General features: G+C 38.2%; 1 protein-coding gene across 1 annotated transcript in view; it reads left to right on the forward strand.

Annotated features, from left to right (window-relative positions):
- Positions 1–14993, forward strand: part of LOC134805720 (uncharacterized) — a 31894-nt gene extending 16901 nt beyond the window's left edge. The window contains exon 2 of the mRNA XM_063778966.1: positions 14541–14993. Coding sequence (XP_063635036.1) covers positions 14541–14993 — 453 coding nt within the window. The remainder of the gene's footprint in view (positions 1–14540) is intronic.
- Positions 14994–19235: the final 4242 nt, after the last annotated feature.

Here is a 19235-nt window from a genome sequence, read left to right on the forward strand (position 1 = left end):
ACGACGCCTTGTCGTCTCACGGGACGACGCCTTGTCGTCTCACGGGACGACGCCTTGTCGTCTCACGGGACGACGCCTTGTCGTCTCACGGGTTGACGCCATGTCGTCTCACGGGACGACGCTTTGTCGTCTCACGGGACGACGCCTTGTCGTCTCACGGGACGACGCTTGTCGTCTCATGGGACGACGCCATGTCGTCTCACGGGACGACGCTTGTTGTCCCACAGGACGAGGCCATGAGGCGTAAGTACCCGTGTACTTTTTATGACGGTGCCTGTAGGAAGGTCACTGCGTCTCGTCGCTGGGCCATGGGCACCGAGCGGAATGTCACGAAGTTGGAGGTTTTCAAAATATTTTTACGATTTAAATTTCTTGATCTTTTTAAACTTGCTTTGTAAACGTGTTGCTCGGCTGAGTTACAAAAGCGTACTGAAGAGAAAGCAGCCGAGCGCTGGCAACCGGGCGACATTAGTACTTGGGTAGCGCGATAGATGGCGCTACTAGTTGATGAATTCGCTTGATTAGGGCTGAGTTACAAGGGTGTTATCTCATAATGTGGTTCAAGCGAAGGCATGGACACCTAAATGGCCATAAAAATTTATAACCGTCTACCTAACGACATAAAAGAATTAACTTATGCAAGGTTTGTGTCAAAATTGCATAAGTGGTTACTGGAAAAAGCTTTTTATTCAGTACAGGAGTTATTTTTAGACATTTAGAACTATTTTTATATTTATTTCTTATTTTATTATGTTTTGCTTAATTTGAAATATTTTTATCAAGAGCTGTAGATTTAAATTAATGATTTATATTTGCCAGTCTAATGCGATGGTGAGTAATATGATATGTCACGTCTTGGCACGGCCGTGCCCCCAGATTATGTAAATAGTTTGTAAATAATGTATAGTATAATATAGGTTAAAACAATACATAATTTGCATGCCTAGATTATTGGCGAAATGTGCTGAACTCGCAAAATTGCATGTTAACACCAAATTTCTGTACCTACCACATTTCTAGCAAATAAATTTCTATTTCTATTTCTATCTAGATCCGAATTGTCAAATGTGACAGCGCTATCCTGTGTTGCCAGTAATGTAAACAGAATTACCCGAACGTCTGAAATTTCTTACGTGAATCGGAAGATATTGCTAACGAATAATTAAAAATGACGTGTTATTGTAAAATTTAAGATAAAATACATATAAATGAAAATTATAAAATTATAAAGAAATATTTTAACTTATTAACCATAGCTATAATGTACCCATGTAACATGTTATGTTGAAATTAAGTGGCAATGTTATTGTGACGTAGGCCCGTGTCACTCTGGGAATAGAAGACCATGCTTTAGACAAGTCGCTCACAGCTTCTAAATGAACACATTTATATCTTAAGCATATAAATAGACACAGATAACATTTAGTGATTTTACATCCACGTCCACGGCGATCTGTTATTAAATAAGGACCGGCTAAGTCTAGTAGTTGACGTGAATGGAAAATCAGCCTTTATGCGCTGCGCTGGTAAATTGCCCATTATATTTTTTAAAGTTTGGCCATCGATTCTTTTAAAAGTGACACAATTGTGGGCCGTGCTCCTTGCGAGGTTTCTGCCCCCGACCGGCCATATCAAGTCCCGTACTGAGCATAGCAATAGCTGTGGTCCTGGATGTAAGAGACGTATGTGTTCATGTGTAAAAATGAGTTTAGTTAGTGTGTGTTTAGCACGTAATAACATAGGATGCTTCTGTTCGTAACTACAATCTGAAGCATCTAGCCTTCCCCCGACTCGCAAGAGACCTTGCGAGTCCAAAAATGGATTCAGAGTAATAGATAATGTGTGACTTAGGACTCAACCTGTGACCTTTGCGCATCGTTTCAAGCTCAGAAGCAAATGACTGCTGTTGTGCAATTTTAACTAAAGTATGTAAAGAGTCTGTAAGCTCTTGCGGCGATAGTGAGCCGGTTAGTTTAGGCAAGCCAGGCTTACAGTTATTGATGAACCGACGCACATAAGCCACAGTATGTTGTAGCCTTTTATATTTTGAAAATCTATTAAAGTCAATGACAGATGGTGCATCGTCTGTGCTTGTAAGCATAGACGTTACCTTGATTTCAGGCAGGACCTCCGGCTCTACAGAATTTAGCTCTGGCCATTCATTTTCAGGCTTTAATAGAAACTCGGGGCCCCTCCACCACAGAGCGTTTCCAGAGACATGCTGTGGATCCACACCACGTGTTGCAAGATCACTTGGATTTTCTTTTGTAGGTACATGTCTCCAGGTGGCTCCGGGACTGAGACTGGTTATAGCGGCTACTCTGTTTGCTACAAATGTTTTAAGTTTGGATATGTCTGTCTTTAGCCAAGCCAGGTAACAGCTAGAGTCAGTCCAGAATATAGTGCGAGAGACAGGACGCCTCCAGGCTCTTACTACGGCTGCATATGTTTGTGCTTCTAACAAGCACCCGGCCAATTCTAATCTTGGTATACTTGTACGACGGATTGGAGCTATTCTGTCCCTCGCACACAGCAGGTGGACTTGTTGTTCACCCGAGTTGAAAATGGTTTTTACATAAATGCAGGTTGCATATGCAGTCTCTGCAGCGTCAGAAAAGCAATGTAGCTCTATTGTAGAGGGCGCCTCGCACAATACATATCTAGGTATACTGAGTGCTTTAATGTGATGCAAATTTTTAATAAATCGCGACCAGATTCGCTGTATTTCAGGCGAAACTGGCTCGTCCCAAGATTTGCCTTCTTTCCACAAAGTTTGAATTAATATTTTAGGTTTGACTGTGCACAAGCTTAAAAGACCTAAGGGATCAAATACTTGGAACGTTTTAGACAAAATTGTTCTTTTTGTAAGTGTTTCATCAGAGTGATCATTTTTAATTGAAAAATTTAATATATCTTGGCTGGGTTGCCACCCTAGTCCAAGTGTTTGACAAGCTTGACTCAAAGCTAGATGATCATTTGATTAATGAAATCAGACTTTAATAATAACGCGTTTGAATTTGAACGGTATTTACGCAATTTGAAGCAACCAGAGGCTAAAGCCTGTGAGACGCCGGCCTGTATATGAAGCAGCTCTGATTCAGAGTCTGCACCTGTTAGTAACTCATCACAGTAAAAATCATTTTGTATTATGGTCCTAACCAAAGGATCCTTGCTTTCAGCCCCTAACTGCCACAAACAGCGAGCCGCTAGCCAGCTCGCTGACGCAAAGCCATACGTAACAGTATTTAAAGTGAGAGAGCGTATAGGTAGGTGCTCGTCTTCGCGCCATAGAATCACTTGTAGGTTTCTGTCCATTTCATTCATTAAAATTTGCCTGTACTGTTTTTCTATGTCACCAGAGAGCACGTACCTGTACTGACGGAATCTAAGCAATATGTCAAACAGGGAGTTTTATATATTTGGACCTACCAACTGGATATCATTGATAGAGTAACCAGAGGTAGTTGGACAACTAGCGTTGAAAACAGTTCTTAATCGAGTAGATTCACTTTCCTTCAACACAGGGTGATGAGGTAGGTGGTTCGCTGTGTAACATTGCCTAGACTCCGACAGGTGCCCTAAGTCTCTATATTCATTTATAAAATCAACGTACATTGATTTAAGTTCAGGTTGTTTACTAAAGCGCTTTTATAAATTAAATAAGCGCTTCTTAGCTATGTTAAATGTGTTGCCTAGGCAGTCTGGTGTGTCTTTTAAAGGTAAACGCACTACAAACCTGCCGTCAGATTGGCGATAGGTATTTTCAACAAAGTGTTTTTCTATAGGGTGAGACTCGAACTCACTCCCATTTTTGATGGAGTCCGCGTCTGACGGCAGCTCCTCTGTCTCCCAAAACTTTGTCATTTGGGCCGACAGATCAGTTAAACAAAGATGGCTACGTGTGGTTACCGAATTTACATGTGTAGTGGCTCCCTCTACCGGGCCAGCTACTAGCCACCCAAGTTTAGATGGGATTAGGAAGGTGCGCTGGCTCGTTGGCATTGATTTTGCAGCACCTGTTACGATTGACCAAAACATTTCCACTCCCAATAGCATATCAATTTGGGATGGGACATTAAAAGTTGGATCTGCAAGTTGCATAGAAGCAGGTAATTTAAAGTGACTAACGTCAACATATTGAAACCTCCACAGGGATAAACACAAAAACAACTTCATAATATAGCACTTGACTTTATTCTCACTTCGAATAAAGTCAAGTTCATTTATTCTAACTTCAACTTCACTTTAAGTGTTTACAGTTTCAATCGATGGCGACGACTGACTGCTCCGGGTAGGAGGGTCGCGTTTTATACCTGATTCTGTCAATGTTGCAGTACCCGCAAAATTTCATAAAAATGAAATCAATCAGAAATTATTACTTAAGATGTGGGTAGTCTGCCGTGGTTGTTACAGTCGGCCGTCCTTTCCGAAACGAGTCCCTTCGTTTTCGTATTTATTAACAATATAAATTAGCAATAATCTCATTACGTAGGTATTTAATCTCTTGACTTAATATTTTACAACATAATATATACTAAATATATGAGTCGTCATCTCGAATGGCTGGAAACGTTACATTAATAGTCATCTCTAATGTACAAGATATTATTCAGCTTGAACACAAATAGTCATCACCAGCTACAATTTAATCATTAAGGTGACAGTCCATTTCCAACGCCAGCAGCACTACCATTCATTTTACTATGAAAATTGACAATAACGCCGACACGGTGACCGGCCGACCGCACCGGCGTTCGCACTAGTAGTGCAGCTGCGGTCAGAAATGGAATGTTACCCTTAGTAGTCATCTCTAATTGCTAATCATATTTAAATAGCAACAGTCATCTCTAATGCCACTGATATTCTTAAATTTAGTCATCAATAATCATATTCAGATATCAATAGTCATCTCTAATGCTACTGATATTCTTCAATTTAGTCATCTCTAATGCTAAATCAGATTCAAATATCAATAGTCATCTCTAATGCTACTGATATTAGACATCAATCTCTGCTGCTAATGAAATCCCATCGTACATACACGCATAATTTGGTTGACTCAGCATCATACTTCTTGATCTTTTGTACCAGTCGCCATTCCTCTAGCAGTTGTCCTACGGCATTCTGATTCCAATTGGCCCATCAATTCTCCTCGATCTCGGTTTATTGTGGTGATCCTGTTTTAGTAGTTTACAACCAATCCAGTTCTCGTAAGTACAAACACGTTCAACCCTGCCGTTAATTCGATATAGAGTGCTCGTAAAATGTCAATCTGAAACTAAAACAGCAATCTTCATTATCTCTTATATCACACACATAGGCCGTTTCGTCTATAGCAGACGATTTATGGTGTAACACCGGAGAAACACCGTTTTTGGTCCGACATGGTCTACCACAGGTCTGACAAGAGAAGTTTGCGGAAACCGGTACTGAGACACCTTGTCGTCGTCTTTGCCTCTTGTCAGCGAGTGTGGCGAACCAGGTCTCATCACAAAACTTGCGACCCTCCACAACACGTTTGCGCCATTCCGTCCGCTGCTCTGCGAGCCTCTCCCAGTCTCGGTGGTCGATATGGAAGGCAATCATGTCCCTCTTTGCGCAATCTTTAGAGCGAAGCAATGGCCTCCCAACGTTACGTTTTGCATTCGCAACCGCACCAAGAAGAACACGACGAGGTAGTCGAGAGGGTTCCATCCTGTGCACATGCCCTAGCCAACGCAAACGTCTCTGCTTGAGAAACGCTGTTAAGCTAGGCAGCTGTGCAATTTCTAGAACCCTTTCGTTTGTCACCCTGTCTTGCCATGTTATTCCTAGGATCTTACGAAGGCAACGCATGTAGAAAGAGTTAATACGACGTTCTATTTTTGCATACGTCGTCCAGGTTTCAGCTCCGTACAAGATGGTATCTTATCTCCGTATGCTTAATATAGAAGCCTGAAAAACCAACATTTTGGTCTTTGTTGTGAGATGCTTGTTTTGCCATACTCGAGTACTAAGCCTCCCAAACGTGGTCGCCGCTTTGCCGATACGTATGTCGACCTCCGCATCAAGCGAGAGGTTGTTCGTTACGGTCGACCCTAGGTAGCAAAATCTGTCAACTACCTCTAACAGCGTGCCATTCAGTGAGATAGCTGGTGCCACAGAAGTACCTTGTGCTAGCACAACGGTCTTCCTCGTGTTAATGGACATAGCAAACAGGGAACACGCCTGTGAGAATTGACTCACCATAGACTGAAGCTCGCGTTCAGAGTTAGCAACGAAGGCTGCGTCGTCGGCATATAGGAGGCTGTCAACGAAAAGATCCTCGCGGTTTCTTTTGGACTTGAGGAGAGAGATGTTAAATATCTTTCCGTCGGCCCTCGTGTGCAGATGGATACTCTGTTGGTTATCGCCGAAAGCGGTACGTAAAATAAGCGAGAAGTATATACCAAACAGGGTAGGAGCCAAGACGCAGCCCTGCCGCACTCCTCTGGAAACAGCAAACGGCTCTGATGACTTGCCATTAAAAGCCATTGCCATTAAGGCAAAGAGTTTCGAAAAGTCTCCTGGAAACACCCGCGATCTGGTCGCTGGCATCAGTTGGACGTGATTCTCTCTAGAAGTAAGGATCTCCGCGACTTCCTTCACACACGCACATACCATAGCGCTGACTGTGACACCGACCACTCTTTAGTAGCAGCAAATGTAGCCATCGCTCAAAAAAGGATACATTCGTCCAAAACGCCAGGTAGGAGAAAGTTTATTCTTTCTAATACTAGGGATGACGAAAAATGCCGTCAGTTTGGGTGTTTGGCAAATAACGAGTTGACTGCTTGGGACGCCAATACGCCCATAGGCGTTGAGTGGGAGAGTGTCAAAAAGCTACTGACTTCAAGCGCCGCTGAGGTTTTCGGATTTGCTGAGTCAAAGTCCCAGGACTGGTTCTCGGCTAATATAGAACATTTGCAACCTCTGTTGGATACTAAGCGTGACGCCGCCCTTAAGCACCGCATGAATCCCTGTTCGGACACTATGGAAATACTTCGTAGTGCTAAAGCTACACTTCAAGTACACGGTACTTTGCACATTCTGAATCCCTAACAACGTTTGTCCTAAAGTCACTTGCCCTAACTGGTTTGTCCTAATGGGCACATGCCCTAACGATCAATTGTCATAACGATTATTTTCCATAATGTAATGGTTAGCCTAAGACTCATTTGCCCTAAGCATTTGTACCATAACTATCAAGATCCCTAATGTTTTTTACCATATTCTTCGAAATCCCTAACAATGTTTGGCATAAAATAACATGTTCTAACTGTTTTGACCTAATGGCTATTACCCTAATGATCAATCGTCATAACAGTTACTTTTCCTATTGATCAATTATCATAACAATTACTTTCCATAATGAATGGTAACGAACTGTTGCCACAAAAGTGGGTTAGGTTAGGTTAGAACCGTGACCCTCGCAAAAACGAACTGCTGCCACAAAAGTGGGTTAGGTTAGGTTAGAACTGCGACCATTGTAAAAACGAAATGTTGCCACAAAAGTGGGTTAGGTTAGGTTAGAACTGTGATCCTCGCAAAAACGAACTGCTGCCACAAAAGTGGGTTAGGTTAGGTTAGAACTGCGACCATTGTAAAAACGAAACGCAATAGGGAAATTAAAATTAGGGCATACGAGTGTTAGGTCAAGCAACGATAGGCTAAGTGAAATTAGGTAACATGATGTTTAGGATATATAATTTTTAGGCCTAACAATAATTAGGCAAAAAAAGAATTATGCTACATAACATTAGGATAAATACTCAATATGGAAAGTGTCATTAGGGAAAAAGATATTAGGACAAAAAAAAATCGCCCATTCGATAATAGGGAAACCAAAACTAGGGAATACGCGCGTTAGGACATCTGATCATTATGACAAACAATATTAGGGAATGCAAAGATAGGAGAAAAGATTTTAGGGATTCAGATATAGATCCTTTGCAAACTTGTACTGGTCAGATCCATTGCCATTGATTGCCATTTTGCCATTTGTCTGATGATTTTCACACTTCGCCAGATACAGGAGAAGTGTCGTGAACAAAAGACCCCCTTGGTTATGGCTTTCGTTGACCTTAACAAGGCCTTCGACACGGTCAGTCGGGAGGGCTTGTACACAGCACTCGAGAGCATTGGGTGTCCACCTAAGCTTCTGAGGCTAGTGGCATCCCATATAACCATTCCAGTCGCAGAATCATCAAAGTGGTAACTAAATGTCAGATGTGTCGTAACAGAGTCCACACAATGTGTCTAGAATTGTTTCGAAACAAAGTGTCGTCGCCGTGTCTACACTTTTCCGTAACAAGGTGTCGACACATTTGTGTGCACTTTGCGTGCGGTTTGCGACTAAATCTGACAGCAAATTTGTGACAGCAAATGTCAATATAAAATACCTCTTGAAAACCAAGGTTTGTCAAACTACTATTAGTGTCTCGTGTGCTCGTAATTCTAGTAAGTCATCATGGGCAATGCAAATGATAATAATCGACCGAAACCAAATAAACACCCAACACCCGTCAACCTTTTACAGAAAAGTTTTTAAAGAAATGCAATAAGCTACTTAGGTCAGGCAACGAATGCTCCAAAAGTTGTAGAGGGAAATGCTCGGAACACAATTTTTGACTCCGTAACTCGGTTTGACAAGTTAGGAGGTGAACATATCAAAAGTCCCCGGCCGTAGCCCTTGAGCGGGGGGGAGAGAGGGGACTTTGAAGGTCCCATTTTCCGGTTTTTCGATTATATCTCGGAAACTATGCATCTCAGCGACATGACCACTTATACAAAATGAAAGTTAATTTAATTTGTTACAAGTTTATTCAGTCAATTTTTTCGATATGTTGAATAGTTTTTGAGATATCCGCTCTTGAAAGTTTATTTAGGGCTCTCAATTTTATCTTGATATATCTATATCAGTGAAGGTGCTAGGCCGTGTTTGGTATCGTTTTCGTATAAATCTGGGGTGCTGAATCCATTTAAGATATCACATTGACACCATTCCACAAAATAAAAAAAATCTTTTTAGGGTTCCGTACCTCAAAAGGAAAAAACGGAACCCTTATAGGATCACTCGTGCCTCTGTATGTATGTCCGTCTGAATACACAAAATAGTTCTTTACCTATAGATGACAGGAAAACCTATTAGAAATGTGCAGTCAAGCGCGAGTCGGTCTTAATGTACGGAATTTGACATTTATATTTTAACTCTGATTATGTGTTCTCTTTTGTATTTCTTCTGTTTTAACTTATTTTCTTATTTTCTTAATTTTATTGGTAATCACGAATTAACTGACATTTAATATATGTATAATTTATTTCTTACTATGGTTTTAATTGTAATGGATTTTTATTCTTTTGATTTTTGTAATTAATTTTGACATTACCGGTGGTGTAATGTTAATATAATTGTATTTGCATGCATTGTACCTACTATGTTTTATCTGCAAATAAAAAAATAAAATAAAAAAAAACCCTCAATACGCGAGTCCGACTCGCACTTGGCCGGTTTTTTTGAAACTCCTCTTGACGCTTAACCGCTGAACCGATTTCGTTGAAATTTGGTATAGAAATAGTTTGCGTCCCGGAACAGGACATAGGATAGATCTTATAACCAAAATCATCTTTTGAAGGTGTGAAAAGTGGCGTGGAAATTTGTACGGGAAATCAATAACCGCTGAACCGATTTATATGAAATTTGGGATGGTCTACATCTTTGATTTAGTTAAAAATGATAAAAAAACATGACTTCAAACCTAAACTTAAACAGTATTAACTTCAAGAAGTCAATTCTGAATTCCCCCCTGCACCTCATTTCACACTTTTAAAGGATGATTTTTGAGATAACTTATTATATCCTGTCTCGGGACTCAAAATATATGTGTACCAAATTTAAATTAAAACTGTTCAGCAGTTTAAGCGTGAAGAGGAGTTTAAAAGAAAGTATTTTAATAAGTTTATATGTTTTTACTTCGGAATGGTGTCAATGTGATACCTTAACTAAATTTGGTACTGCGAATTTATACGAAAAGGATACCAAACATGGCCTCGTAGCTTTACTGTTGTAGAAGTCAAAATAAAATTGAGAGCCCTAAATTCTTATTACTTGGCCAAACTTGCGTAAAAGGAAAAGGTAAAATAAAAGTCTTCGGCAGGAATATAAGACACAAATATAATTTTTTTTTGCGTTACTATTTCAATCATCAAATATAAACATACCTTGATTATACTATTCTAGTGAGATCCTCATAGATAAACAAAAACGTTTACTTAAAAAATTACAAGGTCGAAATGTCACGGAACTTGTGAGAGTAATATTAGACCAGCGGTGGAACAAAAATGGGTTTTGATAACATTAAAGTTTTTTCTTTTTTGATATGTTATTGCATGCATGTTAAATAACATTTATGTAAAATATTAGAAAATTATAGGTGGAGCGTTCGGCCATATTTAAATATTTCAATTTTGCTAAATAACTATGTAAATATAAAATTAAAGTTACAAAAAACTGCAACATGTTCAATAACACTTTAATTTATTCACAGTATTCGGTTTTTAGAAATCTGGAACAGCTGCTTTCTGGTGAACGTAAAAACACGAATTACTTTGTCAATAAAGAATTAAAGTAGCTGATATTGTAAAATTACGATATTATCTATCAACTTAGTATACTTGTAAAAAGTTAGAAATGTAGACAATGTGCTTGTCTAGATATTGATTTCTGGTTAAGCAGTATAGCCAATATTTAATTAAAGTTTGTAGAGTTAATATTACACGGTCATAATAAAGATCTTAGTTCCCACACAAAATATTAGAAATATAAAATCACGGCGACACTAAATACTGATACGTAAGTATGCATTCCGCGCTTATATTGAGTTACATTTCAAACGCGCGGCGTTTTCGCGCGCCGCGCTGTGCGCCATGGCAGGAGGCAGCGATCGACGGTGGCGGGCTAGCGATTAGCGCCCGTAAAAAATACGCAAAACGTTTATAAAATTATTATCAATGGTAAATAGTTATATTGTTAATAGTAGGTACACTAATGGAAACTTACCTACACTTATTTATTTCTATATGTACTAGGGATTGCCCGCGGTTTGGTTTACGTAGAATTCGTTATCGTGTTAAGTATAGAAATAATAGATACATTTGAAAATTATTTTAGGTGCATTGTCATACAGATAACCACCCTTGTTAAAGTAAGTATTCTTCAAATTCAATAGACAGGTGTCATTTCAATATAATTTTGCGTAATTTGGCGCTTTTAGGTTATAAATGACTAGCGACATATATTTTTTGTTTAAGAGCGATATCCGATATATATATCTCCGATAATATTTACTTTATCATTTAAATCAATTTCAAACTAACGTTATTCAATATTTATCATTTTAAAGTCAATTTTACCAACCAACTGAGCTTTACGAGTATACCTACGGAAACAACTCAAAATTTGCATCAAATTAAATGCCACTCTTCTTATCCGTTTCGAACAATCAAGAGGGCCTTTACGAGCTGATGCAGTGAAAATTTTATTTAACCCTCGTCCCTTGAAACCTTCACTACGCTCGAGGTTCAACTTTACGAACCACTCGCTACGCTTGTGGTTCAATTTTAGAATGTTTCGCTTGTTTGGGTATCAATATTAGCACGATTAATCAACAAATTTTCCCCTTGTAAAACAAATAAATAAGGTAGGTGAGGTGCAGGCATATGAGGCCCGGCGGGTAACAAGGCCCAGCATTCAAAAATAGCAGTTGCTCCCTATTATTTTGAATTTGTACTTGTTGCTAAGAAGATCCACTTTCAGTGCAGGTAAAAAGGTCCAGTCCCGGGCCTTATTGAACGTATGAGATGAAATAATAGATTAAAATATTTTAAGATAATTTTGAATATTTTTAATCTCTCATTAATAAGGCCGATTTGAAGAAACTTCTATGAAATTATGACTTATAAATAACACCTTCACTGCGTGGGTTGTCCAAATCGCTGCAGACTTTTCTTGGTCTAACTCTAATAATTTTTCACTTGCTTTATTGACCTAAAGACGTTTTAAAGAATCAAAAAGTCTAATAACATTTAGACACTTATACTTTTTAAAGGCAGTAACTACTTACTTATATAGGTAACTTTTTTTATTAATACATAGGTAGTTATTTACGATAGAAGTGCGAAAAATAGAAATTTTTGCAACGAATGACGAATTTTAAAACACGGCCAAAGGGAGTGTTTTAATGTGCTTATTATAGCACCGGTGTCGTAATGTAGCACCAGGGCCCTATTTCACCAACGTGACATTGTTGCTGACGTCACAGGCATCCATGGGCTACGGTTATAGCTTACCATCGGACGGGCCTTATTCCTGTTTGTCACTATCATTGTATTATTAAAAAAAAACTTTATTATATCGGCAAAAAACAGGTATCTTTCTTGTGATGTTTATGATGATAATGATGACAATTGACACAAGATTTCAAAGAACTTTCGGTAATTCTTGACAGTAAATGAGTTCTGTGTCGGAATTTCGTGAAAACTGTCGTATTTCTTGTGACAATTGTCCAAGTCCCAGCCCCCCCTTTGCTACAGTCCAACCCGAAAGGCACCTTAGGTCGGCGCTTACGTCATTATTACCGGCGCCCCAATACTAATGCGGTGCTACGCGACGTAAGCGCCAACCGCCATATTCAACGTGGTTTGTCACATAGTACCCTGTAAAGGTATGATTCCAGGGATAAAAAATATGTTATAACGTTATCCAGCGTATAATGGAATTCATAAAAGTTTTTATAATTACTACAAGTAAATTTGTTCTTATTTGCATATTATTAAAAAGGTAAATGAAAAGTAATTGAGTAATTTAATTACTAATTAATGTAATCACAATTGCAAATTACACAGAAAAATTAATTACATGTAATTAAATTACAAACATTTTAATTACATGTAATTAAATTACACGAGTAATTAATTACGCCCAACACTGGTTGGTGGCAAACAACCACACCGCTCGTCTGATGGTAAGCGGTTACCGTAGCCTATAAAGGCCTGTGACGTCAGTAACAGTGATGTCGACAAATGTCGCACCTGTCACGTTGGTGAAATAGGGCCCAGATGTACAGTAAAAATCATGTTAAAAGATAATACTAACTGTTACGAATAAATATTTATACTGTAAAAAATTATTCCACCAAAAACATTTTCATGTAAAATGTTGCTAAGAAGAAACCATAAGCCTAAGACTGGCACTGTTAAAAAGTTATCAGATCTCTTGTCGAGCCAAGCTTCAAACTCTACAAGCCCCTTCACTAACTCTACACCTTAGTCAAAATATGTGGCTTGGCTGTTTTGCTACCGCCACATGGGCATAAGGTGAAAAACTTATTATAATCATTATTTTTAGGGTTCCGTACCTCAAAAGGAATAAAACTGAACCCTTATAGGATCACTCGTGTGTCTGGCTGTCCGTCTGTCACAGCCTATTTGCTCCGAAACTACTGGACTAATAAGTTGAAATTTGTCTATAACCCAAAGACATACATGTAAAGTAAATATCTAATATAAATTTAAATAAAGGGGTCACTTTTGAGATGAATGATAAATAGAAGAAAAAAAACTATATCTTTGTTATATATCAAATGAAGGGGCTCATTTTAGAATTAGAATCTCAAATATATTTTTTTCATAATTTTAAAATAAATAGTTTAGAAGTTATTTAAGAAAACAGGCAAAAAATTAACATTACCCTTATCTCCGAAACTACTGGGTCTTTTTATTATGAAAAAAATACACATATTAGCTCTTTACCTATAGATGACAGGAAAACCTATTAGAAATGTGGAGCTAAGCGTGAGCAGGCCTATGGAACTCTCTGCGCGAGCTCGGATTAATACCTACGAATCTGCTCCCGTTCACGGTAGAAAAGCAAGCCAGTTGGTTGCCACACGCGCTCACGTACGCACGTCACCGCGCGCCGCACTGTATTGACAGTGCGGCGTAAAAATTGTTTTACGATAGTTACACGTATGGCGGGATTCGGGAAATGAATTAGAGATGCACTAGATAAGAAATAGTAAAGATATGTGACGTTCCACGGCAAAAGGTACCGTAGCCCCGACTGAATATTGGAGTGGCGATAATAATAAGCGTAAGCGCCAGCCGCCATAAGCTACCTTTTGCCGTGGAACGTCACATATCTTTACTATTTCTTATCTAGTGAATGTCTAACGGCGCGATATCTTAAAGTTCGAATCGCGCGGGTAGTAGGTACCTATCTACTATTGAATTTCTTTAATTAAACATGTAATGTTTAATATGTGTGACAAATGTATAGATTTAGATATCTATCTATTTGAAATAGGTAGTAAATTTTTAATTTATTTTGGTAAATGTTTATTTTAACGACAGTAAGTTTACACCGGAAAGTGCCTACTCATTTTTGCTCTGGTTAACTTATAATTAATTACATTTATTCATGGGGTTTCTATTATTTTTCTTTACTATGTAACATTAATTAACAGAAACTGGAGCATAAAGTGAACCAATGGAAGGGTGCGCTAGAGAACGGCGGTCTGAAACTAAATGTTGCGAAGACCGAGTACATGGCATGTGGCGGCACGGACCCCGACCCCATAAAGGTAGGAGACGATTGTGTCGTGAAAACGAATAAATTCAAATACCTTGGGTCCGTGCTGCACGAATCGGGTGAAATCGATCACGACGTCCAAGCCCGAATTAGCGCTGCTTGGGCAAAATGGCGAGAAGTAACCGGTGTCCTCTGCGACCCCAGGATACCGGTGAAGCTAAAGGGCCTTGTGTACAAGAGCATCATCCGACCAGTCCTACTATATGGTAGCGAGACCTGGCCTGTCCTCGGAAGGCATGTCCAGCAGCTTCACGTCACGGAGATGAAGATGTCCCTGGCGCCAGGCCGGGAAAACGCTAGGTCGAAGAAGAAGAAGAAGACTATGTAACATTAATCTCTATCTGGTTTTAAATTACACGAAGTTTTAAAACTAATTCTTGCTGGGATTATTGCGCGGTTTATAAAACGGCGTAAACACTGCGGTTACTGCAGGGACATATGACCTTTTAAAATGACTATTTCGCAAACACTAAAGCATAATCGGAATATTAGGTATAATTTAAGATTTAGCTTTCCTTTTATTTCACTCCTCTGTTTAAGTGGGTATTTATTTATCATTTCCAAGCGTCAGCAACCCTAGCGTTGTGCCGGTGCGCGCGGTGCGGGGAGCGGCGCGTTGAAGGTCACTCCATTGTATTTTTGTGTAGGTATCAAAACGGTAGGTATTTGCGTTTTGTTTGAGAGATAAGTATCTGTTCGTAAGAACTATTGTATAATCTGTGGCGTGAGTCGGACTTAAGTACTTAGTTTTTGATCCGATCCCTACGGACATTTTACTCACTTTTCACTAAAAAAACATATTGTTAAAAATTGTGTAATGTACGGAACCCTTGGAACGCGAGTCCGACTTGCACTTGGGCGGTTTTTTTTATTATACATACAATAGTTCTTGTAGAAACGAAACGGCCGAGCCACATACTTTGACTAAGGTGTAGAGCTAGTGAAGTTAGGGCTTGTAGAGTTAGAAGCTTGGCAAGAGATCTGATAACTTTTTGACAGTGCGAGCCTTATGGTTTCATCTGGGCAACATTTTACATCAAAATGTTTTTGGTGGGATTTCACTTCTTTTTGTAAGTTGCTTATGACAATCTTCCATCCCCTAATTTAAAGGGTTGGGGGTGATTTACTATTAAAAATCCTGAAATAAGTATCTGGGGGCAACTGTTACACAATGTACTTCTTACTGATTCCCCATATAAACCCTTCACCCCGTAAGGGTAAACTTTGGGGTTGAAATCTGCCTTCACCCCGTAAGGGTAAACTTTGAGGTTGAAATCTATTCTATATCCTTCCCCATAACAATACCTATCTACATACCAAATTTCAACTAAATCTGTTCAGCGATTATTGATTCCCCATACAAGATTAAACCCCCTCATCATCCCCTTAGGGATTAAAAAATTCAAGTTTTTGAATTTATTTGTTGTTTGTGTACTAAAACTATCTTACATATCAAATTTCAGCTTCTTAGAGGACTTCAGGAAGTACCCTAAAGGTATTGATAATCATCAAGTGAGTGAGTCAGTGACGAAATCGAAGTTTTTAGATATGAATAAAATCTAAAGTATAAGAGCTATGCAATTGATATGCTTAATAAGTCCGAGAACTTTGTTTATCTAGTATAATCCAACCCCAAGTTATGAGGGTTCCAAAAAACGACGAAGCGCTTCGAGAAAAGGTAGATACTGTAGATAGTGCCCTTGCGCTTTGCTCGTCTTGGCGGGGGCACTGCCGTGCCCCCAGATGTTAAAACATAATAATAATAAAGATTTATGTTTAGTGACTTTAGTTACCTACTATTTTCGCGTAAACTAGACAATTTTTATATCTTTAGTTAATAAGGCCCAAAAGAATTATTTTTAACTTATTATAAATATCCTCTTGTTGTGAAGTACCAAATATTGTTATTTGTATATGTATAACTCTTAAGTTAAAAACAATAAAATCTGTTATTGTCTACTGTCAAAATGATTATTTTTTGCGGGATTAAGTAATACCCTGCTAGTGTTCAATAAGGCCCACAATAGGACTTTTATAAAAGGTATATTTTCCAAGAGTATCGTAATATTTTTATAACTATTTTGGTATAATGAAGAAACTTCAAAAATAAGATACCTATTTGAGTGAGTTTTTCATACTTCATATCCTGTTTATTAAAAAAAAAACATTTTAATTTAACGTGGGCCGTATATAGGCATATACGGCCGACACGGAATATACAATAAGGTGAGGTCACTTACCTTATTGTATATTCAATATGTATACGTGTAATATTGAGCAGTTGGTTTATAATATACATAATATATTATGATATTGACGTTGAATAGGACAGGACATGACAATAGGAACCAGAAATAGGTATAGTCGGTCAAACCAATTTGTCAGTAAATAAAAACAAAAAACTATATTCATCCTGTTCTTTTGGGTGCTAGTACTAGTGTAAGTCAAAGATAGTATGATGATTCTCTCTATGTTTGAAATGAGACAGTCCTTTGACAAACTATGGTAAAAAATAGTTGTGAATATCATGTACATTTTTATTACAATTTCGAAATTCAAATGTTCTTCCTAATCAACTCGGCCACTAAACTAACTGATAACTTGGTATCCGATCCGCTAACTCGGCGAATGAATCGCCAATTCGCCAACTCTCCGAGCCGAGTCAACGCTATCACACTGCTACTAAGGCCATTCAAAAATAAACCTTAATTCGAGAGCCCGAAGTTTCTTATATGACAAACAATACATTATGACTTAAAACTTTATGGGAAACAAAGGGACCCCTTTAATTTCACGTAATGTCCGCATCTAATTTATATATGTCCACAGTAAACAAACAAATGAATGATAAGAAAAGACAGACAGTGCTGTGAGCGGCAGGTGGGGCGAGGCGAGGGGCGAGGTATAGGTAGGCTATGATAGGGTCTCGGGCGCCGCGCCGGCGACACTGACGGACCAGCGCGGCGTATGTATGAATTTCGCGCCTTTTTAAATATATTTTACTATTACAATGCAAGCTACACACCGAAATTTCTTATTTTCCATAATATGGCTGCGTATATTATTTTATAGTAATAGACTTATTTTTACAGACTCTAATTCAATATTAGATATTATAGGACAAAAAACGCATATTAATTCTAAAGCATATATCTTATTCTTCTAATTTTTTAGCTTGCCTATTAACTTAAGAATTTAGATATGTTGTTGTGGATTTATTAAACTTTAATTCAATATCGACAAAATAATAAGCTAATTTGTAGTTTGACTAAGAAGCACGTTAAAGAAATTTCTAATAATTTTACATTATAAAGCGTCATACATATTATAAACGATGGAACTTAAACATTGCACTTTAATTCAATATTAAAAAATCATTACTAAAAATATATAAATACCTAATTTATATCTAACGCTCGTTCTAACTTTTCGTCATATTTTACAAATATGCTTAAAAATATGTCCCATGTCAGATAAGTATCACTTTTTCATCTTTAGAATTATCAAAACTTTTAGTGCAAAAATCCGGTCCCACTATTGGTCTAATTCTTTATATCACAATAATGTGTTTGCTCAACTCATTGAATAAAACCAAATTTACGATGTGTCCCGGGCTAGTGCCTGATTTCGGTGTAATTTGCAAAACATGTCGGTACTCCTTCAAAGTTGTAAACCAGGAACTCAGTGTCTCAAACATAGTATGCTTTAGTTGTGCCTTAACCGTTGAATAGAGCAGAGGTACAGTCACAGTATAATAAAGTGATTTTTAAAGGTTTCACCGTCCTTCGGTGGGTTTGGTTCTATGTTTTTTTGAGATCGGTGGTGCAATTTACTCCGAAAGTTTTAGTGCATTAATCGTTATGCAAGTGATTAAGAAATCCTCGAAAGTACGTAAATCCATCATTATTACATCTCCTCTGTATCACTCATGCTATTTCTGTAATTGCTAAAAAGCGATTAATTTTGACATCGCTGGTGTTGATTTCCTTGGATTCGGTGGATTTTTTGACCACCGATATCAAAAAAGTGATCACTGAATTCAAATCCTGCTTTGTAACCTAGTTTGTTGTACTAATTTATCACACTTAAAAAGTGCAAGATACGTAGTATAAACGTAAAATTATGTTTGTAAATAAATTAAGTCATAATAGGTAGGTAGGTATCACTAGTTTACTATGAGTAGTTTTTTAAACCAGACGTGTGTTGAAACTTGAAGACCCAATGTTTCTTTCTCTGTCTTGATATTCTCTTCAAACCAATGAAGTAAATTATGTTAATTGTCCTCTGTATCACCTGAGGCCCTACACCTCGATACCTTTAAACGTGTCAGGCATGTTAAATGAATGCAGTCAATTAGATCCCACTTCTTTTACAATAACTTGTGTATGTAAGTACTATGCACACCCAAGGGACAGGATGTTCAGAACAAGGGATTAAAAATAAAGTGGCCTTCTAATGTCGAGATCGCTTCAAAGGCAATGAGACCTAGACATAGACCCAAATTGAACATAGCAAATGTTTTAACAATCCTCAATGTCTTATGTCTTAATGTCTAAATATAGGAGTTACA

This window comes from Cydia splendana, unplaced genomic scaffold (assembly GCF_910591565.1).
Source record: "Cydia splendana unplaced genomic scaffold, ilCydSple1.2 scaffold_50_ctg1, whole genome shotgun sequence".
Taxonomy (NCBI): Eukaryota; Metazoa; Arthropoda; class Insecta; order Lepidoptera; family Tortricidae; genus Cydia; species Cydia splendana.